A 26,519-nucleotide genomic window follows, 5' to 3' on the forward strand; every position below is an offset into this window, starting at 1 on the left:
GTGGTGAGACACAAAAGCAGGACCCAACAGGGCATGGGCACTGGATTGGCACAGCCAGTTGTTTTGAGTTCTTGAGTGCCTAATTGTCCCTTTGTTTTCAGGAACAGAGTGCCTGGGTTTAGCTTGGCTGACCCAAATGGCTTCTTCTGGTAGCAAAGGTCACATTTAGTATCCTCCAAACAGAAACTAACCATTTTAAAAACTTAAAAAGACTAACTTCTCTGAAGGCACCTAATAAGACACTTTCAGTTTAAAGGGGGCTGTATCAAAATGTTTAGCCAAGTGAACGTGCCACGGTCAGGCTGTGTTGGAGGGAGCTGCTAGGCTGGAACCTGGCCTGCTAAACATTTTGAAAAGCTTTGCTTTTGCAAACCTATCCCAGTCAGGCTGTGAAGTGTAGAGAATAGAGATGGAGGGTGGAGGGGGCTGCTAGTTGAGGTGGAGAACCTGCTTCATGAACTCATAGGTTGTGAAGGCCACAGCCTGGGAGGGGATACAACGGATGTAGTTGAGTGAAAGGCCTCTGTACAGCCCCTTCTTCACCCCATATTGATGGTACACATACTTTAGAGTCTTGTTCAGAGTACTGTTTCAGGAAGAAAAGAAGAAAGGGTGATGCTTTATTTCACAATCTACTATTCAGTAAGTAATTGCAGGGTAATTACATAATCATTGCATAATTGCAATGTTCCTGGGAGTCATGGAAACTAGCACCACTATGTGCACACAATGAAATTACCAACTGTGTTGGCATAAGTACAGAACATATAAAACATAACATTTCTAAGTAAATTTGAGGTAAATACAAACTGAAATAGAGCAGATAGAGCTTCACTTCAAATATGTGTTAAATATGTGATTGAAAAGGAAGCCTGAATGCAAGTCTATTCTTTTTCTTTTTTTTTTACAGCAATAATAGAGCCAGCTAATAGAGACACAGACAGGTGCCATAGCCAGATGTCTCTCATTGTGCCATTGAGTATAAAAGGGTAGGACTGTTGAGTAAGTGTGGAGGCTATTCCTACCCTGCCTCTCCTCAATCAACATTATGAGGGCAAATTATAAATAGATTTACACTGCCAGGTGGTGTAGCATTTATATTTGCAGAATATGAGGTGAACTTTAGAAGTCATGCATGGTATACGGCTGTAGCTCCCTAGAACACTGCTTGTGACTGTCTACTCTGCACTCATGAGAACGCCAGTGTCTCGTCCCAAATCAAACCTTAGCCTTTAACACTTGTAAATTATCCGAGAGGATTAACTGGGAGAAGTCAATATTTTGAGATTCAACCAAATTGGAAATATTGACCATAATGCTTACACATGCCCTATCCTTTCAGATCTACCAGACAGTTATGTTAGGGGCTAATACACGTAGGACTGGCCATAGGAGCAGAGCTGAACACCTATGGAGTATTGGATTTGGAGAGGAAGAGGAAATGTCACTTACAGACATTTGTCCGAGTCAGGTAGCACTACTCCTAACTGCATCCTCCTTCTGGCCACATCCAGGGGGTAACTATGGGAGAAGAGATAAACCACAGATCAACTACAAATGATGGCCTCCACCATGACATATAAAATACCTTATGATGATGTGACAATCAATCAAACAACCAAACCAATCCATCAATTATTCCCCCTGCCAATCAACCAACTAATGAATCAAAGTCGAAGTAATTGCAGCAAACCATCTACATGTAATCAATGGGGATTGAGGGACTTACGATATGGTCTGAGCGATGGCTCCGGCCACCCCTCCACACAGCAGGTTGATGTGCGTCTTCAGTACCAGAACCTCTGGGTTGTCCGAGGAGGGCCGGCCCAGCAGCTCAGGGAAGTGGGTCAGACCCAGACTCTTCAGAGTGCCGAAAGTGAAGAACGAGAAGCCTGGAGGGAGAGGGAAAGAGATCAATCTCTCCACATTTTGAATGGCAGTATACAACTAAATTAACTCATCAAATCACTCTCTTGTGCCGGAGAGTCAAGTCTTTCTGCTCCATATCTAATGGTACATCTCCTTGCACAGGAGAAAAACCACATCTTTTATGAACAGGCCATTTGACCCCTGAACCTGAATCTATATTATACCTCACCTGCATATGGGGCCATGCCAATTAATGTTGGGGTCAGTCCCCTGTAGAACCCAGAGACACCCCCTTCCTTTAAAAAGAGGCAACAGAAACTACACTCAGAAAAATGTTTCCCAAATGCATGGAATGACAGTACCTCACCAAGTCACAGCCTCCAATGATTTGCAACCTTGCATGAGTCACCCCTAGACTAGAGGCTAGTAGTAGTAGTTTTATTATTGCTTTGTAGTCGTGGACTGAAATGTCACACCAAAATACATACATAGAAACAACATTTACAATTTTCTATAAAACTATAATATAGGTGAGTACAAAGTTAAGAACAAGAAAGCTCAAGTGCAACACAGAGTGTTTTTACCCTCAGTCGATAGGAGTCGTACTTGGTGGCTTGTAAATGTAAATGTCCAAAGGATAAGCAGTAGGACTAAGGGTGTGTGTGTTGATGAGTTTGGTGAAATAAGGGATGGGAGAGTTCTGATAGCAGCCGGTTCTTGCGAGGGGAGTGTTTAGTTTGTGGCTGTTGCGGATGGTGCGTCCAGATATTTCATTTCTGGCTCGGGGTAGACAGTCTGCAAACTGAGTATTGCAGGGAAAGAGCATATTAGAAGCATATCTGCTCACGCCTCCTCTCAAAGGATGGGATTCCCAGGGCATCGAGGGCTTCCGGATAGCTGGTGTAGGATGCTCCAAGGGTTATGCAGTAGGCCCTCTTTTAGCCTGTCAGGTAGGGACTGAATACTCTGAGGTGTTGTTGAATGATGGACTTTGATTATTGACAGCACTGATAGGGGGATGTTATTGACGGAGAAAGATGGTGCCTGGGTGGATTTTTGGTGAATGTTATGTGCATGGCAACACATTTCTTTTTGTTGAGGAGCATGTCATCATTGGTGAAGCAGGTGTTTAGCTCATTCAGCTTCTCCTGCATTGTCGATGGCTGCTGCCACTTTAGATTCCAGCAGGTTGATGTTATCGACATACTTCCACACCAGGATGGAAGCTACATGCGCAGTGTCATTGATCAGGGAGAGGAATAAGACAGGGCCGAGGAGAGTTCCTTGGGCCACACCACATGAGAGGTTAGGCACCATGGTAGCGTACCCGTTGTCTTCAATCAGAGATGAAATCACAGAGGGACTAGTTCAGGCCTCACTCCCATGGTCAAGATAACAGTGTTGATAACAGTCTTGTGGTTAACCCGTAGCTACCAATGAGCAGACAGAGCCAAGTTTGTCTGTTTTTGAACATAGTCTAATAGGCTGACAAGGGCATGGGTCGTTGACCAGCCTTTCAGACTCCCAAACTGTCTGGGGTCGATGTCTTCTGCAATCTTTGCCAAGTGCTCTACGTGTGCGTTTTGGGGATGGGGATAACCACTGTCTCTTTCCACTGTTTTGGGACTAGGCCCTCCATGAAAGAGGAGATAAGAACATGGCATAGTGGACAACTGATCATGCAGGCAAACTCCTTCAACAGTTTCTGGAGGATTTGATCCGGGCCACGTGCTTTGCTGACCTTGACAGCCTGGAGGCTTTTGTAGACATCCCACACTGGGAGGGTGGGTAGCTTGTGAGGGGAAGGGGGGAAAGATGGGAGCTGTGTGGTGCTGAGTGGTGGCAGGGCAGATGAAATCTGTTTATGATGTTTGTGATTGTCTCATTATCTTCAGATTCTACCCCAAGTACACAAATCACTCCCTCTACTCTCTTCACATCAGCCATGACCTCTTGGTGCCATCGCTTGGGGTTGGCAAACTTTAGCCGAGCAACATTATCGGAGTAGTATCTCTTCCTATCTGAAACAAGGGCACTTTGTGTCTTTTTTCGATAGTGTTTCCACACTTCTGTGTTTTATTAAAAAAAGCTTTCTGTCGCAGTCTAATCAGTGTGTCAGTTGGGTGGACTGTCACTGTTTTAGCTTTTGGGTTTTGTGCCAGGTATATGCATTGGCTTTGCACTCACAAACAAATCAATACCAGGTGGTAACACATACAGTACCTTTAGGTAGATGGTCTGGAAGGCGTTGCCGATGCCGGTATAGCGATGGTCTCCTTTTACCTGAAACGCCAGCCGGGCTCTGATCACATCAAGAGGGTAAGTGCAAATTACTGCAGTCATTCCTGATAACACACAACATATACAGATAGTAGAACTGTCAGGGGCTGGCAGGAGTGAGGACATTGTACCATAACAAAACAGGTTCTAAATAAAATAACCCATATAAAAAAATACATTTCCATATTGTGCGGAGTGTGGGAATAACCTTTTCTTCTCAAGCTAGGGTGTGGTTAACAAGTACTGTAAGCAAGCTGCATCTGACGAGGGTGGCACCAAAGCAAATAACAGTAGGCTACATCAGTGTGAGAGATTACCTGCCATGGATCCTGCCATGAGCCGGTGGATGTGTCCAGAGATGCCCAACTGTTTACTGAGCCACTGGAAATGACAAGTAATGCATCAGCTATTGGTAGAAATAGTCAAACCATCAATTTAATGGCACAACAGCACTGTGTTTGGTGGGTATTGTGACTGCAAAAGAATATTGCAAGAAGTCCAACCAATCTGGATCTACATCATTTCAAAAATAATTTACATATAGGCCTGTAAGTTTGGTACTAACAACTAATACTCACTTCATTAAAGTTCTCCTAACCAGCTGCCTTGTGTGATAGCTAGTACACTGCACCAGAAGGACGAAGACCATTCCGGAGGTGAGAACCTACCTTTTTGTAGTTGTCAAAGGCCATGAACTGGATGGCTCCATAGGGGAATATCCTAACCATCATGGCCCCATTGCCTTTGTACAGACCCAAGTAGCCCTCTTTCTTTGGCACGGCACGAAGAGTGGCAACCACTCCTGCCAGAGAGAAGAGAGATAAAATGGTATAAAATGGTAAAAGATTCAGATTTGGCAACAAAGGCCTAGGCCTTACATAGGCTTTAAACCAGTGTAATTACAAGGGAATCATTTTCTTGCACAAACAGGACTAGGTTACTAGTTACTTCTATTTTAACTACGGTATCACTGCATGTTGCATGTTACACTGATTAGCACTTATTATAATTCACTTTCAGGCAGTCATTTGGTGGGGAATGGTAATATTAGGGCCATTGTTGTCAGCAGTCCCCCTTACCTAGGTCTTTGTAGTGGGGGTTGTGGGCTTGAAGTAAAATCTTGACTCTGTCCAGGGGAGCAATGGTGGATTTGGCACAGCATCCTGCTACACCTAAAGAAACCAGACGGTGACACAATTAACATCAACATCCCTGAGCTTGCCTCTCATAAGAAGAAGAGGTACTACAAGGCTCACCATCAACTTTAATAAGAAATATAGCTGCGAGCAGCCATGCCCAGGGTCCAAGCTATGGCACAGTATCACACCACATATTTCAAGGGGCACCAATAGAACACATGGAAAAAATTACCAGGACTTGTTTCGAGTTAGTATTTCCAGTCATTTTGAAAAGTCTGAGAAATGCTCATCATATATTCTGTGGTGTTTTCAATGTTATAGTACACTTTAAATATATTCTCCTCTAAAGCCGCTTTGCAGGTCTGCAAAAAAATTAAATGTGGTATACATGATATATAAACTATAAGCCAAAACTCAGAATAGCGCCACCCTGTGGTCAAACACAACCATACACTCTAGGGGTCAGGTGAACTCATACCCCTGACCATCTGAGCCAAATTTCATGACACTAAGTCAACCAGATCAAGGATATAAATATGTGCTTGTAATAGCACCACCATGTGACAGATCAGAATATGACTGCACATTAGAGTGTGTTAAACATATGTTTGCCAAGTTTGGTAGTGATGCACCCCACCATGTCTGATTTCTAAGCATGTAAATAATAGGACACTCCCTCATCAAAGTTCATTGGTTCAGAGTGACTATGCTGTTTAGGTTGCTTGGCAAAAATATGTTATGTTTATATACCTTGGTCCATAGATGCTGTATAGACAGTGTGGTAGAGGAGATGTCGAGTGTTTTTCACAAAATTCTATTTGGTGGAAAATCCATCATGGCGGAAGTAAATAGGTCCTTGAGGCAAATGTGTTCCTTGTGAAGAAACAGACATTTGTACCAAATTATTGAATTCTCAGTCATACAGGGTGAGAGGCATGGCCTTTGCCAAAACGTGCAATATTCAATTGCATGGTATAGTGCTACCTTGTGGCCAACTGACATGACATTGCATGGCAGGTTGTGGCCTATAGTTCTCTGCCATCATGGAAAGTTGCAACCACACGCTTTAACTGTAACTGTAACAAACAGTTACAGAAGAAGATTAATAATAATAGCCCTGCTTCGCTGCTTAGACCCCTAATGAGGCCTCACTCATGAATTACACAGCATGGGGTTGTTCTAATATTTTCCAACATCTAATTCGAATTAGACAACTGTCTTGACTCTTGGCTACAGCTAACAGCTGGGTAATAAAGCAATATAATTACAGCAAAAAAGACCTTTGACCCTTCTGTGGCTTCTCTAGAAACTCTATCTGTATTTGTATAAACATAAACTAGCCATCTTCCATATCGGCACCAAACTGTCCATGATAATTCTACATTCTAAATAGGATTCTATCCAGGATACTGTTGTTCTTTAACTTTAGGTGCAATTGTGCTTGTGTACCCTCTAAATCTCTGACTGAATTTGTCAAACTTTATATGCCTAACTGTGGCTCTCCGGGAAGGTCTGCTGAATTAGCTAAAATCAGGTATTAGAATTAAGGTTCTCCAGTACCAAAGCCCACTTGTGTGTGATGAGGAAGAGCTGGTCCTACCTCCAGCTACAAAGGAGCGGACCCAGTAATAGTCCCTCTGAACGGGATTGGGGATCGGAGGCCGACCTGGGGTGGGGACTGTTGCCTCCGTTGCCATGCTGTGTGTGTTCAGGACTCAAGTACATCCATATCTGCAGGGTGGAGACAGAAAAAACCTGGTTACATTCTCAGCCACACAACATTATCAAGAACAGCACCAGGGCTTGACAATGCCACTGGCCCGGCAAGGGGGGCCAGTGGATACTCCAAGCCAGTGGCCCACTGGGCCAGTAAATCATTTAATTATGAAAATGCTTTCTTATTCTAACTTCTCTATCCCTCTCTTTCAGCTGCTCTTCTCTCCATTCAACTAGCTAGTTAGCATGCCGTCATCCCGTGTTTGTGTCGTCCCTGGATGTAATTAAAGGACAGAACTATAAGCACATCTAATAGATTAATGTCATGTATGATAACCCAGCAAGCTATCTACATTCGAAACATTTTTTAATCAAACATAATACTACTGCACTAGTTAACATTATTTAGCTAATCATAGCATCACAACTCCCTCTGCTAGGCTATGGTGTACCTGGACCAGATTCTGGTAAACAGGCTAAACTCACCATTCGGTAATTTGTGCAGAAGGCATGTTTCGTTGTGTTGGGACCTCTGCCTCTTCTTCGAAGTCAGAAGGTTAATGAATATATGGCTGAAAGAGACCGACTCTCCCTGTTAGCGCCATCTGTAGCTAGCCATGTGAGTTTGTTTGTTTGTTTGTGCAATGTAGCAGGCTTTGAAAGGGAGCTGTCAATCAAAATACAGCCCTGAGGACTGTGACCAGAGAGTTGAGCCTAAGAAGAAGCTGTGTTTTATCATACTTTTTTGGGGTTAAAATGTTGGTGGAAGTTCAACATGATACTCAACTTTGACACAAAACACAATTGGAACCATTTAATGTCGACTTTCCAGACCCTTTAATAGCCTTTAAATCAATTTAGAAATGATGAGAATCAGATAAATTTCTTAACGCGTTAGATCGCTGGAAAGTATTTAATCTAACACCCCACACAGTTTGATCTTAATATCAACTAAAATATCAACTAAAATCGCGTAAAACTAAAAAATAGCTGGTTGTTTGTTGGTTTAAGTTGTTAGATATCTACTTGTAAGTAGTAGGCCTACCTACCAACTGCGTTTTGTCCACTAGGAGTGTTGGGGCGCCACCGCAGATTTGTTCTAATTAATACATTATTTCTGAATTGTGTTGTGTGAATATGAAATACATGCTTGATTTCCACATAAACTAGTGAATTAAGATAAAACAAAATTGAGATGGTTTATTAAAAACACAGCCTGTTGTCTGTTTTATGTCTGCCGAGGGCGCCTGCAAAGCAGCCCCTCGGTGTCACATTGAGAGCGATCCCAATACTCCTTGTGATTAGCCTAGCGTTTTAGCGGCGCCGTTTGAGACTCTTGGGGTGGTGAAAAATACGCCCCATGGTGTAGTTATCATTTACAACACAGATGGCGCTGTGCAAAACTCCTGGTTCACCAGGAAGCACCACTAGCCCTTAATACTGTGGAGGCATTACTGCAAACCCCATTTGAAAGGAGGACTTTCAAATGGGAAAACTGATTTTGAAGCAGTTGGGTCCAGGTCAGCCGAATGTGAATATTCAACAGCTCTCGGTAGATTGCGGCAAAGCATACATCAGGAGGTTTGCCCCGAGCTGGTATGAGAAAAAACCTTGGCTATTTTTTCATTTATTTTATTTAAGCTTTATTTATACAGGGGAAACACACTGAGACCATGGCCTCTTTTACAGGTGCACCCTGTCCACAATATTTACACAATAACAAAACAACACAAAAAATACAACACAGTTCAATACATCATATAAAACCACAATATTAGAAGGAACAATTACATCTTTCACCAAGGAGGTCCTCAATTAACACCCTAAATTGCCCAAGCGGCACCAGAACTTCCAACTAATTTTGTTTCTGTAGATTGTTCCATAACTTGGTGCATCATAACTAAAAGCGGATTTACCCAATTATGTGGATGTACACAGCGACATTCAGTTTTTAGTCTTTACTTTTTCACACCTTCACAAGACGACCTGGACAACAACAGCAGTGACTGTAAAAGGTTGACTGTAAAATGTTTTGCCGCTTTTGAGCTTCCACTGCGTGGGCATGATGAAAGCGACAGCTCTGCCAACCCTGGGATCTTTAAAGGACTTGTGAATTTTGCTGCCACTCTGGACAGTGTGTTGAAGCAGCATTTGGATACAGCAACTGTGTTTAAGGGCACATCCAATGTAAACTGATGGACTGCATGTTGGGAGTCATGCGGGAGTAAACTGTAGAGGCAGGTAAGAACACAGTCTTTCTAGCCATTTTTTCCTGGTCCCCCAAGAGGACTGATGTCCTTGATAAAGTCGTGGCGCACAGACTAGGGGGTCAGACAAGGTGGAATTTCCACTCACGAGCTGTGAACACAGTTTAGGAACACAAGAATGATCTGATTCAGTGTTTCCAAACCATCCAGGACAGCAATGACCTCGATCCCACCACTGAGCGTGAGGCCGGGGGATTTCTGCGGCTGTTGGAGGACTGGGTGTTCTTGGACTTGTTTCACCACTTGATGCCTCACATAGATATTTTGTTCCAACAACTACAGGGGAGAAACATAGTATGTATGTTCAAGGAGCAATCAAAAGCTTTGTGTCAGACCTGTGCGCAGCATCTCTCCAAACGGCCTCCACCTCCCTGATCTGGGGACATTCTGCGGAATGGTCTGAGGTTTGCGACACTATCTTAGCCCATGCCAAGGAGCGCTTTTCATTTACAAACCACCTTGAAAGTGCTACCCTATTGCAGAGCGATTTGTTTCGCAATCATAAATAGCACTTCCCTGACACAGCACTCAACAGCACAATCGAGGCCTATCCGATGATCAACAAGAACAAACTGCACACAGAACTGTCCCTCTACATGAGGGAAGAGTTTCATGCCTGCTGTGACTCTCCTCCACTTTATGTTGAAAAACAACCTGCAGATCACCTTCTCTGAGACAGTGACATTTCTACAGATCCATATCACGACCCCGATGAGCACTACTGAAGCTGAGAGGTGTTTCTCTACATTGAAACGTATTAAAACATTCCTGAGAAATTCAATGTCCCAGGACCTTCTTAACGCACTTGCCATGATCTCCATGGAAAAGAGACTTATGCTGGACATTCCCAGCTTCAAGACAAGGGTCATTGAGAAATTTGCCTCTTTAAAATAGCGACACACAATATTCCTTTACAACTAGGCCCAATGTTGTTTCTGGTGAGTAGCCCTAACAGGGTAGGGGATATTGATAATGTTATAATGTATGCCTACATATGGAACTCATATTCATGCTGTTTTTTATGGATTTATCTGAAATAGTAGCCTATGGCTCTTATAGAACTGGTGCCATGTAGGGCTATGATGTCTGTAATAATAAAGTCAACTGCTTGTCAACAAAAACTAGCATCATTAGCTTGCTAACTTAACTGATTGGCTATTGTACAAGATCAATCTCAATTAGACAGTACTGTTAACAATTCACTGATAGGTCAGGCGGCTCTTGGTGCAATGCTAACGTTAACTCCTATTAGCATCGGCACTGCAAGGTCAACTGCCCGTCAGAACGTTTTTGCACTGTACTAGCTAGCTCGAGACACCTCCTCAGTCGCTTCTTTTTACAGATAGGGTTTGACAGGTAAACAAATCCAGGTGGCTTACCTAGCAAGCAATCTAGCGCAGAGAAAACAGACAGTTCAGTTGTCGATCGCTATTTCTCCGTGTCATGTGTAAACCAAAGTTCAATGTTTATATCAAGGCACGTGTCTTTTCAGGATTCCCAACCATTTTCTTGTCCTTCATCCAGCATCGCATCGGCTTGCTCAGAGAGATATGCGTCGTACCGTCGCATATGAATGACGTCACTTAGGGGGAAAAAAGTGACAGTAATAAAAGGTCGGCAGCCTAATAATGATCAATCATAGACTAGAATGGATGCGAGTTGAATCATAAGCTTTTTGACGGCCTGTTTGAAATATGCTGTAAATCTGCGATCCAAATATATGCATGATCCAATGTGCCACCACTAACGTAGCCTATGGGGTGGCCCCGCTGTTGTGCATAGCGCTCTGCTAGCCTATGGGCAAATTCTGATAGGCTACTGTGTGGTACAACCCTGTTCATGTTTACAAATGTATTTCCAGTTCACGAGAGGCATAGGTTATTTTGGCTACATATTGCAGCAGGCTAGAAATAAACATGGTCATGTTCCCTTTTCAGATAGTGTTCGCCCTAATTGTGGTTTAAGAGATAGGCTAAAGCAGACCTTCATTGATGATGGATTACTTACATGTGACCTTTGCATTCCAAGCGGATTATATATCTTGAATATTTAATTCACAACATTACATTGATGTTACCGCCACGGTTTACTTGTCAATTAAACACCAAAAGTAATCATTATATTTGACTTGAATGACATACGATTACAGATGCAATCAGTTAAGTCCTCTGCAACTGTAGAGGAGATGATTTGGATTCACGCTCTCGTGATGAGGTAAAGTAATCCTGCATGAGACGTGTAAAATGTAAATTGTTACCCTTGGACCTTGAATAAATTCCCGAGCGAATGGTAGATGCTTGTGTCTATTACGTTGAAGACCTGGGTTCAAACCACGCCCACCACACCAGCGTCAGCAAAGTCAGCGTACACATACAGCGATTTTGTGTCAAGACATGTTAAAAAAACGCTTAGTTTTAAAGGGCCTTAGGCGAGATTTGTTAACTCCCAATCATTATGGGTTGCATTTATGTTCTTTTTGTTTTTATCTTTATCTTTCCTGGCGACATGTTTGAGAATCAGAGAGGAAAATATCTGTCTGTAGGCAATGTGCTGTATGTAAAGTACGGTCCTGGCCCGCGATGTACTTTAGTCTGGCCCGCGAACCCTCCCTCAACGTTAAAATATGTTTTGATCACTGCATATGTCCGTGTCAATAAATATAGTTTCCCCCTGCTCTATAACAGATATACAGTAGATGGCGCTGCTTGCTATGCAACTAACTGTCAGTCAAGTGTATCGGTGGCGCGCTGACAGTTAATGGCTAAAAAATGAGTGGGGCAAAAAAGAGAAAAGTGGACGTTGAATGCCGAGTTTTCAAAAATGAATAGACTATTTCGGCACTAATGTTTGATCAAAGGCTGTATGTTTAATATGCCAGGGCAGTATTGCTGTATTCATGGAACACAATATCAGTCGCCACTTTTCAAGCAAGCATGCTAACTACACTAGCAACCTATCTCCTCAGGAAAGGGCAAGTAAAACTACAACGCTTGTCACGAACTTGCAAAGTCGACAGAACATTTTTATACGACAGTCCGTTCAAGAATCCACTACCAAGGCAAGTTATGTATTAACTCACAAATCTTTCTCTGAAGGGGAGTTTTTAAAAGAATGCATGGTAGAGACTGCTATCATAATTTCCCCAGAGAGCAAAAACATTTTGAAAGCTTGAGTTTATCCCGCTGAACTGTCACCCTGCGTGTGGAGGCAATTGATGAGGAGCTGGCTACAAAATTGAGCAATAAAGCGGACGGCTTCACATATGTTTGCGAACAAACATTCTCTGTGATGAACTATAACAAATCCCGTCACAGATCACGGTAAACGGACCACCATCTGTCGTCTATACTGCGGATCTCTACGTCAAGAATTCCACCAGACTTTGATGCTCTTGCTAGGAGGGGCAAGCAACTGCATTGTTCACACTAAGGTAGAAATATATATCATACTGTATATGGACATACTGTGCTGTCAGGATTCAACTGTACAATAGTGGTGTGAAAATTCAAAAAAAGCCTGTGCTTCATGTTACTGCAGCCTAACGTTACTCTTACTATGGCCCATATTCTGTGCATCAACCGGCATTTAATTACTGGCCTGTGGTGTTTACAGTGTGAACACCTTTCAGCAATCTGCTTCCATAGGCCTACTACTGGTCTTGATGGATATCAATACAAATCATTATTGTACTCACTGAAAACATTCAATTTATGGCCCATAGATATCCTTTTGTGCAGCAATCTACTTTATGTACAGACCTTTAGTCTCCACCATGAGTATCAAAGCATTGAAATACAAATACTTCTCATGTGTCATGTAATGGGGTACTCTTTGTGGCCAATACATTTTACTTTATTGTGGTGTTTACAGTGAGACATAAGTTCACCAATCCACTGTCACTGCCACAGGCCTACATGTTCATGAATAAATGGATAAGAATGGCATTCAACGTTACTGTAACAATTTGTAGCCCGCAGCCTCATTTTGAAAGTTCTATATGGCCCTTGAGCCAAAAAGTTTGCCGACCAATGGCTTAAGCTATAAACTTCAAATCAACTTTTAAATGCCCAGACTTCTGCAACTTGACTTACTTGAAAAAAACGTTTTCATACCGTTCATACTTTTTGAACTGTACTCGAATTTGCCTGAAATCATTTTCATTCCTATTGCAAAATGTGTGGGGTAGGACCCAGGCACAGAGAGGAGAACAGACGAATGAATGCAGTTGAAAGGCAAAACCACTTTACTTGCAGTAATCCACAGAGAGTAGACAGGAATAGACCACAGGCCATGATCCAACTGTTATAGGGCCCATTACCCCTGACACAAAGCCCAAACTAAAATCTCTAAGCTTTCTATGGAGACTCCCCATTGGAGATGCTTTTTACTAAAGATGTAGCTGTATCTGTATCCAGGAAACCAGCCAAGAGTACACAGACAAGAATGTATTAGTTAATTGTCAGTACTATCCTTGATGAACAACTAAATTAATTGTATGGCTGCCTACAAGTGAAAACAAACAATGGAGCAAAGTAATCAGATGCAAGACCATGTTTATATGGAATTAATTTGTTTCAGAAGCACTACGACTTCACCCAATGAGCCACTTTGGCTGTGATAGTATTGGCCAGCCGAGTTAAAACCAAGACTTTGCTGGACTTCTGTTTTGGGGTGGTGCCAGTTGAGGAGCTTTCTCCAAGCTCTGGAGGGGTTGGCAATGGAGGAGGGCTGGCTGAAGAGACACCCGGCAGTGCTACAGTAGTCAGAAATACAGTAGTTAGTGCAGACTCATTCCACAGCTGGCTCACAGGTGACCACACATAACAATTACAAGCTTAAAAATAACAGCAGTTAGATCAACTGCTGACAACTGACAAGGTGATGGAGCATTTTAGTGACTTGAGATATGAGTATAACTTGTCATGAGCATAACTAACTTCTGTTGTGATGCAAACTCACATCAATGCACAACCCACAACAATACAAAACGTACATGACTTTAAAGAGGTGTGAGATGATTTTGGCCCATCACTGATGTTTTTCTGGTCTTGATTCTTGATGGAGACAGTCCATGGACCCACTTCGCTTTTGGAAGAGTTCTTACAAAGAGACACAGGCATAGATGAGAAAACATTGATACACATTGATAAGTCACAAAGCTAAATGGCTAAAACAGATTCATCTGATAATATGAAATCATTTGCGTTCACAAGAGATAGATGCTGCAATCAATACAATATTCTGGATATGATATATTCCTGTGTATGGACTATAATATATTATACCCAGAATATACTGTATATGGACATTTTTTCTGGAAGGTGACTTCCCCTTGCCATATCTGCATTTATGGATGTTATTAGCATCAATATAGAGGTTACCATACCTTATGTTATGACCAAACATGTCCTCTGATCCGGCATTTAAAGTGGAAGATAAAGACTGTCTCTTATGATGACCAGGGTGGAGGACAGCGGAGAGGAGATGATATGGGGCAGCCAGGAACTTGTTTGAAGGATCAGAGCCAATCTCCCTAACCATGGAAAAGGCAATGGCTCTGGGGACCTCCGCACTGCATTCCTTTATTGCATGGTATAGTTCAGTCGCTGATCCAATCTCCTGAACCAGCTTCTGGTAGACCGTCTCAACCATCTCCTCGGATGGCTCTGGACCTGGTTGTGGGTCCTCTCCTTTCGGGATTCCAGTGGCCTCTGATATCAGTGTGACCACCGAACTAGCCAAACTGATGGCTTTCTCATTCCATTCTGGCCCAGACTGAGAGATGACTTCAGTTGGATCTTCAAGAGAAGTGCTTTCACCAAGCTTTGCTCTGACCCAGTCGAGATTGATGGGGTCACGCCTAGGCTTGACTTGACATTGCGTTCTTGAGGAATCTTTTTCGCTTGTTTGTCTTCATACTGTCCAGAGAAACAGGAAAATCTCTGTAACCAAGACTCGATCTTCCTCCACACTCCTGTCTCGGTTGTAGGTGATTTTCCAGCCATTTCTGCAAGTGTTGTGTCACATTCTTCCCCTTGCCCTTCACAAACCCCAAGTAGGGTCTTACTTGGAAGATCTATTTAAAAGATAGGGAAATATTGACATTAATTAAGATAATTATTTCAACAATACATGTATTCATTTCAATTTAAATGAAACTGTCTTAACTAATTATAAAAGCCTTACAAAGCCTTTATTCAGTTGCCCCTATAATTGTGTAGTAACATTGTAATAACTAGTAACAACATAGTTAATTAATGTTAATACTATGTTGTTACATATTCATTAGGTAAACACATAGCATGTGGAGTTGAGTGACTTTGTTATAACACAAGTATAAGAAGGAATAGTCCAGGTTTGGAAAAAATGAACAGTCTGGTGTAATAAGATAAACCGCTCAATTCCATTCCTATACAATGCAGTGCAAGTACATAGTTGCTACACGGGTACTGTATAGTGGAAACTACTTAATGTAAAGTGTGACCTTATTCTCTTACCTTCGATGATCCTAATAGTTGACTCCATTGAGGGGTTTCGGGTCATTGGGACAAATTCCACAATGTCTGTGACCATAGCGGTGGTGATCAGGGCTGTTGTTGATCTTCGATCCTGTGGGAGAAGGCTCGGTCTCTCCTCACTTCGATGAACCACTTTGAAATTTGACATGTCCAGGATGGGGTGAAGTGAAGTCTGGGTTGAGCAGGGCCCAATGCTTTTAGAGGGATGAGATTCCACATCATGGGAAGCATTCAAACCCAAACACTGATGCACCAACTTCCCAACTGAGGTCTTCACAATTCGTTTTTGGAATTCCTCCTTCACTGGACATGGTTCCTGAGGATTCACCTGTGAGTTGCTCTTACTGAGTGCCAGTTGTAGATCATCACTGGATCTGCTGGAGTTCAGGACAAGTTGGACCTTTTCAAGGAGCTCAGTGGAAGACAGCCGAAAAAGATCCTTGGAAAGGACTTTCTCTAGCCGTCCGGGTGAACGCGGGGGTCTGTGATCTGACACAGTCATCTGGTTTGATAACGGTTTCCATTATAACATTAAACAAGTGTGTTGAGACGTGACTAACGTCGGTTATAATGTTCACAGCACCGCTGTCACTTTTTCTCCCAGCACCAAAACCATCTGAGACACTTTTGTCCTCGGATGAATCAAAAAAGATATCAAGGTCTCCAGAGATGAGATCTTCAAGACTCTGTATGATGGAGTTCAGATATTGCCTTGCATGAAACTCCCTGGACCCCTTGGAGTCACAGGTTGGCAACCCTTCCTTGACACTTTTCAAAATGCAACTGAGGATGTCCTTGGCACTGGTAATGACATCATGTTGGCTCCCAACGTCTTTCCCAGTGTAAACTGTGGCCTTGGCTTAAAGGAGCAGTGTGGCAATAAACAGGTCCCTGAGTTTACCTTGGACGGTCTGAAGGAGATTTCGGGAAATCAACTCAACGCTCTCCCAGAAGACTGTAGGGTCTGTGAGAGCATTGATGAAATCCTTGTCGGGATGAAGCACTAGACACTTCACACCATCCATGGCAGCATCCACTACACCAGCCACTGTCTCGGGTGTCACCGCTTCATAGAAGCTATAGATTGTAGAATCAAGACGGGTGGTGATGACATTGGCGGCAGTTTGAATTATCTGGCCTGCCGCCTTTGTGGCAATTTCATGAAACTCCTGGTATGATTGCTTCAGGGTTTCACCATCATGTGCCTCCTTTTCCTCACTCAACTTAGAATCAAGCGGAAGAAAGTTAGGCACAGCCAAGTCTGGGTAGTGGTAGAGTTCCATCAAGCTTGCGCGGGCCTGGTCTATATCGCTCGGGGACTGGCGTGAGTCATGCGGCGATGTTTCACGACTATTCATTGTTAGAAATTATTTTTATAAAAACAGTTTATTATTGCTATAATAAAAATACATTACTGCAGTGTGCTAAATTTACTAATGTGATGGCCTGTTGATAAATGAGCGATGGATCAAGCATTAGTCCCATAGTACGTTGGATTAATACATGGAGAGGTTGAGCCAGGTCATCAAGAAAGATGTTGCAACACACGCTTACACAAAGAGCTACAGTGGAATAATACCAGGCTAGGGAGGACAGGCTAGGGAGGACATACCAGAGTAGGTGTCTTATCTCTTACAGGGTGCTGACTCCGCAGCTGGGATGAATGGTGTGACCAGCCCGTGAACAACAAGGGATGCCAAGTCTAAACCACGGTTCCTCCCCAACCAAATAGCCAATCATAATCATTTTGTATTCTGTAAATACTTTGTTTGACTGTTTGAATGCATCCATTTTTGGAGGGTTGGTTACAGATTAACAGCTTGCTGACTGTGATTTTCTTCTCCAAAAGTGGTCCTTGTACAAGCCTAGAATTCTGACATATAAATAAATAGCTAAAAGTAAGAAGTAGTTTGTCTTCTCCTTCAAATAAAGAACACGTTTTCCCACATCATGCCTAAATCCTTCAATACTTTTGAGAAAACGTCATCAATCTCGTCACCTGCAATGGCGCTGATTTGGCCACTTGACAGACAGTTGACTGGAAGCTCTCTTCCAACAGTTTCACCACCATCTGAACGCACCGTAAAGGTATCTTCTGAACCTCCATTTAGTGTCATCTCATGGATTCTGGTTGCCACAGCAACAAGGACCAGTCGAGCATCTACAACAGGATCCTGTCCGTTCTTACCAGAGATCGTTCATGTGGTTAAAGACTGCACTGATAAGCTGTGCTGTAAAAGGGGGTAGTTTTGATGCCATGATCATCTGTAAATGTAAGAGTGCACCAGGGAGCTCCTTCCCTGCATAGAATAATTTCAGCGACACATTGTGAAGCATCTCCTTGGCAGCGCGAATGCTGCTGCATTCAACCACTTGGAAGGTTGAACTGTCTGCTGCTTGCAGCAAGACTTCAGAGAGGCCAGAATTGATATAGCCTACTGCAACCTCAAAGATGTCAGATGTCAGGGCAATGGAGGAACTCTGTACTGCAACTGAGTGTTGACTCTCTCTATTTTCTGAGGCGTTAATGAAGTCACTGACTGATCCTCGTATCTCAGATTGTATGTTTGTAAAGAGAGAATCTTACGACACTCCCAACAGGGCTCTTAATGGCTCGCACAGGGGCTTGCAACATCGTCCGCCTCCACTCCCACTTGGAGTGGACCTGTTTGATCCGCAGTTCAACTCATTCTGTACTCCCTCAACCACCAAAATGGACTTAGACCTGCTGCTGAAATACCAAGAAATACATAGCAACATGCAATATTGTAAACTAACTACTGATAACATAGAAATAAATGTTTTGGCATACTGTAGGCTTACACACGGACGTGGTCAGTACAACATTGAATATATTGTAAGCCTTGCATGTTTTTTAAGAAGTATGGTTAAAATTCTAAATGATTATCGACATCACAGCAAGTCATTACTTGCTTAGTTTTTTTTTCCACTCACTCTTATGAGTTGATAGGCATTTACCCCCCTCTTACGCACACCAAGTAACATTCTGTTTACATGATTGCGTTGTCATGAAATAGTGTTATTCAATTTAAATTCAGTCAATTCAGGACGGGATTTGAATTCATAATTCAAAGACGGAAAACACTTTTGTTGTAAAAGAGCTTCTGATTTTCTGCTCATTGACAAATCATTCAAAAATAAATGCTCTATTTGCAATCATTGAAAGGGAGAAAGGGAGAGCACAAGTGAGCTGCTTGTACTGGTCCGGCTTATCCTGGGGCTTGGGCTGCGGCTGACCTCAGGGTCCCATTCATCCATTATGGTCATTGTCAGGGACAGTGCAGGCGCCACAACCATGTTCACTGCCTCTCTCACCCACGATGAAATGGTGGTGCATACCTCAATAAGGTCTGATTTGGTCATCTTTTTTTTTAGGTAGGACACCCCAAAGTAGAGGCAGAGATGTCAGAATTCAAATATTACAGTAGTAATATTACATTACAGTAATATTAATATTACAGTAATATTACAGCCAACGTGAATGTCAACTGAAAACAAGAAAATAATGATCTCACTGAAACAGTGTTTTTCAAAAGTTACAGTGAAAATATGAGAAGAAATTGACGATGGTAGGGTCATGTCCAATGAAAAAACTTACACTGCTTGGCATTTCCTTCCGTATGACATTCCACTGCCTGCAAAAGCAGATGAACAAATAGACGTGTTTTTTAAATTTGATTTACAGTATGAAACACTGTTCTAGTGCATTATCCCAAACATATCAATAATGGTAATGGGAAAATCTGGATGATCAGTCATATGTTACCTGTCCTTAACTAAAAGGAATAGTAAAAAGACCTTACGCATCAGATAGACCCTCAATGACCGTGATGGCAACAGAGTCTCTCTTGTTAGCCAAGCACGCCTTGTCGTCACTTCCAGTGGATTGTTGGGTATCCATCCTCAACTTGTCAGACGTCTGCGCATGACAATCCACCACAGAGCTGTTTTTTTTTATCCAGCGTTCTGTAAGCCAAGAAAGGGGAAATGATATCTTGACATTACAGCAAATACTGTACTTGACACAGGGCAAGTGTCCAAGGGTCAAATACAGTACATTACTTTGAACTTATATTTACAATATTCTGCATTTGTAGAGTCAACATGAAAGAGTTTCAAACCTGCACAGTGCTTTGTCTCGGACAGATATTTTGCGCAGCTCATTTTGTAGATAGAGGGTGAGATATCGTCTGTCTTTCAAAAAACGGTAGATTCCACTTTCCCAATGGTCTGCTCTGGCTGGGGACTATTCAAAACCTGTCAACATGAGAGCCCAAAAATATTACCACAAACAAATAATACGGTGATAAAACAAGTACACACTAAAAAACAGGTCTCAGACAAATGGTATGATGAATCATTGTATTAAAAATTGAGTGCATGTTATGACAAGCATCCTACTGTAGCATACGGTTACAGACAAAACAGCCTTGAGCCTCACCGGTTCTGATGAATGTTTATTTCGCTAGATGAAGAGAAGGTACAGTGGAAAGTGACAATTAAATCCTTCTCTATTGGTTGCATTTCTGGTTAAACATATGTGATGGTGGGACGGATTCAATCAAAATGTAACATCTAACATAAACTGACTGTCTAGGATCAAAGCAGGGATCCAGGCAACCCAGAATGGTAGGTACTAAGTGGGATCCTTGTGATGAACCTACCTGAAACCCTCACCTTAAAATAACTGTGCTTTATTTTTTGCAATATTTCTCTACTCTACCATTATTAGATGGGGTTGATCTTTAACCTTGATGGGACTGAACCATGTCTACAGCCCTTCTGGGCACTTGACTAAGATCTGCAGGTGGGCTTAACATCGCTTGGTGCACGGATTTGTACTTGATTGAAACCTATGGCTAAGGGGAAAGTGGGGAGAATTGGACCCTAGGGCATCACAATGCTGATGCGGGGTGGGGGGCATCTGCCCTCACGGCATACTACTACTCCCTTTCAGAATCAGAATCAGAATTTGAATTCTTTTATTTGGCCAAATATATTTGCACATACAGGAAATTGACTTGGTGAGGTTGGTGCGTGGACATAAAAAACAAATAGCAACTATTTTACAAATTTACAAAAAAGAGCAGCAGAACAATGTATATTGTAGGCACATCTTGTAAGCATCTTGTGAAATGGTTGTGGGGCATGTACACTATAAATTAGAATAATTTTAAATAATTATAAATTACACTGTCAGTGCGTTGTTTGGGTGACAGGGTGGGGGTCAGAGAAAGGCAGGGGGCTTGGTTGTGAGCCCCACTGCCATGGGGAAGAAACTGTTCAGGTGGCGCAATGTTTTAGTCTTGATTGACCGGAACCTTTTGCCGGATGGAAGTCTCTGGAAGAGGTATAGGCTATATCCAGTTTATGTATAGGCTATATCCAGTTCAAGTACAGTAACAGAAACACCACATAACCAGGTATAATACTCTCCCAAAAACAAAGTATAGGGTCTACATAGGCTTATAACTTGTTTTACATTAGGCCCATTGGTATGAGTTTTTCACTTATAAAAGGCTGCACATAGGCCTAAAGTCTGTCTGCTCTTAGCTGAAGCATTTTTTTCTGTGGTCCCCAAGCCCAGGGGACTGAACAGTACTGATAATACATTTGTAAATGGTAGAGGAAAAGTGGGACTTTAACCTCTTACCCTGGCCTTACTCTAATCCTAACTTCAATTGTAACACTAACCGTTTCCAATCTCATCTTCAATGGTGTGACATCAGAGACAAGCATCCCACTAACTAAGCATACAGTAATCCTAACCATAACCTTAACCAACTGTTTTAAATCTCAATTTCAGGGTGTGTCAGAGTTGGTGGTCCTCTGTGGCTCAGTTGGTAGAGCATGGCGTTAACAAGGTTGTGGGTTTGATTCCTGCTGGGACCATATACACTGAAAAATGTATGCACTCACTGCAATGTAAGTCGCTTTGGATAAAAACGTCAGTTAAATGACATATATATATATATATATGTATAGTTGGTCCGTCCCAAGCATCCCACAAAGCATTTACCCTTACATAAATCTTACCTTAACCCTTCCCTAAACTGTTTCAAATCTCAACTTCAATGGGCTGACGTCAGAGTCGGGTCGTCTAAGGATCCCGGTTAGTATTTTGTTTTTTTGGACCCAGATGGCTTTGAGGGTTTACACTTAATTTCTGTAGGCCCTAGGCATATAACTGTAGCCAATTATTAGATGAGGTCAGCACGGGGCTATCGGCAGCCTTAGGCAACAACAAAAGAACAATGGACTTACTTTTCTCCTTCCCTTTAGCTTTCAGTGAGACGGGTGATGATTCTCTGCTGGAGCAAAGTGTTATAGTTATAGTTATAGCTATAGTTTTCATGGTGATTGAGTGCTTGACTGACAACTGTAGCTTTTCAAGGGTTTATCTTCAGACACAACACAAACCATTGAAATATGCCTGCTCTTTGTTATGAAAATGGCACAAGCCTTTAAATGGCTCTACCTTATTTTCAATTTAGCTGTATCAGCCCTCCAATAAGTTCAGCATTGGCAGACCCTAACTGTCACCAATGAAGCCTGACTACAACAGTCTTCCAAGATCCAAAGAGGTTGACTATGATCAACGTAGACATTACAGCACATGTTAAAAAGGAGACATTTTATAACAGAAGAAAATCAAGTAAGGCCTATACTCAAATGTACATACACAGCAAAATCATGGGTGTTAAATGTGCAGTGTTTGTGTTAACTGTCCTACGTTTGTGTTAATATAGCACTGTCTGGAGTGGTTCATGTTACAGAGTAATGTTAAAACAGATCGTTGAGTTCATTTTCATTTATTTGACACTGGTGGTAGTCACACAGCAACGCCCCCAACGCCTCCATCTCAATTTTCAACTTCTCGGCAGCAGCCACGCCTCGACGGTTGCACTGAACAGTAAGTTGTCTTATGTTGGTGTTGAATGCAAAATGATATATTGATGAATATGTAGTGATTCAGACGTCGTTAAATCACGTCGTTTTTGTGTTTAGCCAGATAAAATAGATCGTTTTGGGCGATAGCTACGAGCTGGCCACGAAGCTGAGGTAAGTAGTGTTAGCCTTCTTGCTAGCTAGCTCTCTAGACAGTTATGATGTGGAGTGGGCTCGCATTTGGTGGACAATGTTTTTCGAAATATTTGAAGCTTTGTCGTAATATTGCGAAGTACAATATGCATTTCTCCGGCGCCGGTGCCTATCTAGCTAACTTCATAGAAGTAGTGAGTTAGTTACCTACAAGTCAAAAGTGAGACATAAAGTTAACTGATGTAATAGTGAGCTCGCCACCTTAGGCGGCATAATTGCTAACTAGGTTTAAAATGGCTGCGGCCCTCGTGGTGGGGGTTTTGCATTGAGAGTGACGGCCTATTTTTTTTAACACCAGCTAGAGTTAAATGAAAAAGACACTGCAGACGATTAATATAAGTACTATTGTAATCCTGATTTCATGTTTTTCAGTTCTTACTTTGAAGTGTGTCGTTTTCTTTTTAACTTTTGATTGTTGACTCTTAAGTTGATCTTTAGTCCTTATTTCCTTCATGTCTTCTATTTTAAGTTGGATAGCTTTTATTTAGCTAGTTTTGTTTTTGACATGTGCTTAAACTTTGTAGGCAGGTCAAAAGGTCTGGCCACAATACTATCCCAATGGGGACGAGTTGAGAGTTCTACGTCCACTGCCAAGCAAAATAGCCGTTTCTGGACTTTTTAAGCCATTCAAATCCCAAATAATGCGAAATAGTGTACATTTACCTGTCAGTTCCTGTTATCATTACACTTACGGCAGAAAACTGTCTGTTTTCTTCATAGAAACAATAGCGTATCAGCAGTTAGCATTTGCCTGTGTTTTGCGGAGAAAGCTAATCAAAAGGCGAGGCTTAATCATAAACACATTCATTACCAGCAATTCTGAGATTTATTCCATGAAAAAGTAACTGTGAAACGAACTACAAGTTAATCGATATCGAAGAGTGGTTATTTCTGGTAAATATCCCACTGTGACCATATATACTGAAACACGGATGCACTCACTGCAATGTAAGTCGCTTTGGATAAAAGCGGTAGCTAAATGGCATTTACTACGATTATATAAATATACGACGTGCGCCCTAGTAAACGATGAAGCCAGTCGAATTGGCAAGTTATTTCTGTGAGCACGAACGACAGGGAGAGCTAGCCAGGCTGCATCTTTGTCGAGCGGAGCGGAGTATTTTTGTACAACTGTCTGATGCCAAACTGCAATCATTTCTGACTAAAAACACTATCTGGCTTGAGACTTCTGTTCAATAGTAAGCTCGGAGTGTCAGACATGTCGTGGATAAACTATGACAAAGGTTATTTTAAGAGCCATGAACAAGGCATGAATAAAGGTTAATGAGACTGAGAGTAGCTGTATGTTTGTGCGCAGGCTACTACAGGAATTGTTTACATAGAATTTTACTATTTTGGCTGGGGAAGGTGGATAACAGGAGAACAACATGAGCTGCAGCAAAATGACAAAGGATTGTGGTAATAGACTATGGTGTTTAGAGAGTGTGATACACTAGAGCACATGTGTCAAACTCAAGGCCCGCGGGCCGAATTCGGCCCGCCAAGTCATTTTATGTGGCCCGCGAGAGCTTAAAAAGTACATAATTGTCTTAAAATAAAAGTCTACGCTGCTTTACAGCGTACAGTGACCATAAACTACATCTCCCACAATGCATGTCAAATTTGTGACCCGCGAAATGACGGGATCCTGCCGCTAGATCGCATATCGGCGTTTGACTAAACCGGTGATGGATATGAAAAAGATCTACAAATAATCCCAAAATGTCCAAGAAGATAAAAGTCGATTTGTAATAACTTGTTTAATCATATTTGTCTTTGTTATTCACTTGAAAAGTTTGATCTTTGATTGATGGAGTAATGTGGGTTTCTTAACCTGATAAATTAAAGGGATTTATGTAATTGTACAATATTTGTACACTTGAATAAATAATAATCAAATGCAGACAGTTATTTGTTACAATATGTTAAGGAGAAGTAACATGTATACAGTCTTACAGTTACAACCGGCCCTTTGAGGGCAACCATGATGCTGATGTGGCCCGGGGTGAAAATGAGTTTGACACCCCTGCTCTAGATTATACCTACCTAATGTTAAAAATAAAACAATTGTATAATTTGTTTACAGCACGACTATTACAGCAGTTCACACATTGTCAGCTCCCAGCAGGTACGGATAACACAGCCAAGACTAGATGAAACTGGCCATTTAAAATGTTGTGGTAAAATGCAGACTGTTCAGAATCCAAAAAGGTAAAAAGAAATATATAAAAGTTATCTTGTTGTTTGAGCTAGCACAGTGTTGTATTTTGCAAGCTAGAAAAACGACCTTTTCGCTAACTTATCTTAGTAGAGTTGCTAACAATTTTACAAAGCTAGCTTCAAAGTATCTCACCAAAAATGTATTAGCATCCAAATGCAAACAGAAATGTTGCATAAATCTACAGAAGAGACACTGTAGATTGTATGTATGAAATGGATGACTTGGTGGGATATGACCTTTGGTGTTGGTAGCTCCTCTGACACTGTTGGTTGTCCTCAGTTTAGAATCTCTTCTCAATTTAGAATGAAATGTTTGCAACCAAATGTCTTGAATGAGATTAATCTCTGGTAAAGTAATCTGAATTGCAGTTTTCGTGTTTTCCAAGATAATTCCCTGTCTTCTGCGTATCAACTATAGTATTGTTTTTATTCTAAAGTTGTGGACGTCTCCTTACCTTAACTTTATATACAGTGCTGACCACTGCAAATTCCGTTTACGGCCATACCACCCTGAACACGCCCGATCTCGGAAGCTAAGCAGGGTCGGGCCGGGTTAGTACTTGGGTGGGAGACCCAGGGGGTGCCGAAGCCTTTCTTCTCCAGGTACTCCCCTGGCGGTGCGGGGCAGTGGATCAAGGCTTTCATCACACCGACTGGCCGCCAGAAGAAGGCAGGAGTGGTGAAAAAGGCCATCATGTTGGGCACCGCTCCCTTGACAGACATAGGAAGTGGGGGTGGGTGGAACTCCATCTTCTCCTTCAAGAGCTTCCTCTCCACTGTCTCTCCTTTGACGTTCTTGTATTTGGATGCCCTTTCAAACAGGCCGTACGTCTCGTTGCATTTCAGCCACTTGATGTTAGGAGGGGCTATACCAAGGGCTTGGGCAGATGCAAGTGGTTGCTCCCAGAATTTCTGCCAGCCCTGCAGCAGGATGCCACCAGATTCTGAAGCAGAGGTCTCTCGGAGGGATGAGGGTCCGGGCCTGTTGTCAGAGTCCTGACACACAGCAGAAGTGAGGTCTCCCCAGGTGGTAAGCTGCGTGGAGACCGGCGCCTCAGACTCGTCAAGGACATTTTCTGAAGAGGATATACCACAAAAATGTATCAACTGCATTGCTTGATACATACTGATGAATTTCACCTGGCACAAACACAAAGTCCTAGCAGCTCCACAGCATAATACAAAGTCATTTCATGTTCATTTCAGCATAATATTACCTGCAGCAGCCAACAATTCAGCATCACTTGCATAGTTGGGATCCTGCTGGAACTCAGAGACGGTAGACTCAGCCCTTTCTTTCTTTGATTGCTGTTTCTGCAGAAAATAAAACACAACCGTAGAATAATCTCATACAAAAAAAAAACTTTTACTAGTAATGATTACTGTGT

At 42.2% G+C, this 26,519-nt stretch overlaps 1 protein-coding gene across 1 annotated transcript; it reads right to left on the reverse strand.

Moving 5' to 3' along the window:
- Positions 1 to 416: 416 nt before the first annotated feature.
- Positions 417 to 10,790, reverse strand: slc25a16 (solute carrier family 25 member 16). Its single transcript, XM_083695480.1, has 10 exons — positions 10,651 to 10,790; positions 6,889 to 7,019; positions 5,229 to 5,321; positions 4,818 to 4,951; positions 4,467 to 4,530; positions 4,093 to 4,214; positions 2,099 to 2,165; positions 1,730 to 1,892; positions 1,453 to 1,521; positions 417 to 586 (listed from the first exon to the last, which is right to left on the reverse strand). The coding sequence occupies exons 2-10, from the start codon at positions 6,983 to 6,985 to the stop codon at positions 430 to 432; spliced, it is 966 nt and encodes a 321-aa protein (XP_083551606.1). The 5' UTR covers positions 6,986 to 7,019; positions 10,651 to 10,790; the 3' UTR covers positions 417 to 429.
- Positions 10,791 to 26,519: the final 15,729 nt, after the last annotated feature.

This window comes from Argentina silus (genome assembly GCF_951799395.1).
Source record: "Argentina silus genome assembly, chromosome: X".
Taxonomy (NCBI): Eukaryota; Metazoa; Chordata; class Actinopteri; order Argentiniformes; family Argentinidae; genus Argentina; species Argentina silus.

Bases quoted from the DNA above. Each gene is read 5' to 3' on its own strand.
- slc25a16 (XM_083695480.1), bottom strand. From the start codon at position 6,985: ATGGCAACGGAGGCAACAGTCCCCACCCCAGGTCGGCCTCCGATCCCC. The intron at 1,893-2,098 runs GTGAGGTATAAT...CTCTCCCTCCAG, and splicing joins TGGCATGGCCCCATATGCAG to GCTTCTCGTTCTTCACTTTC. The intron at 1,522-1,729 runs GTAAGTCCCTCA...CTTCTCCCATAG, and splicing joins GCCATCGCTCAGACCATATC to TTACCCCCTGGATGTGGCCA.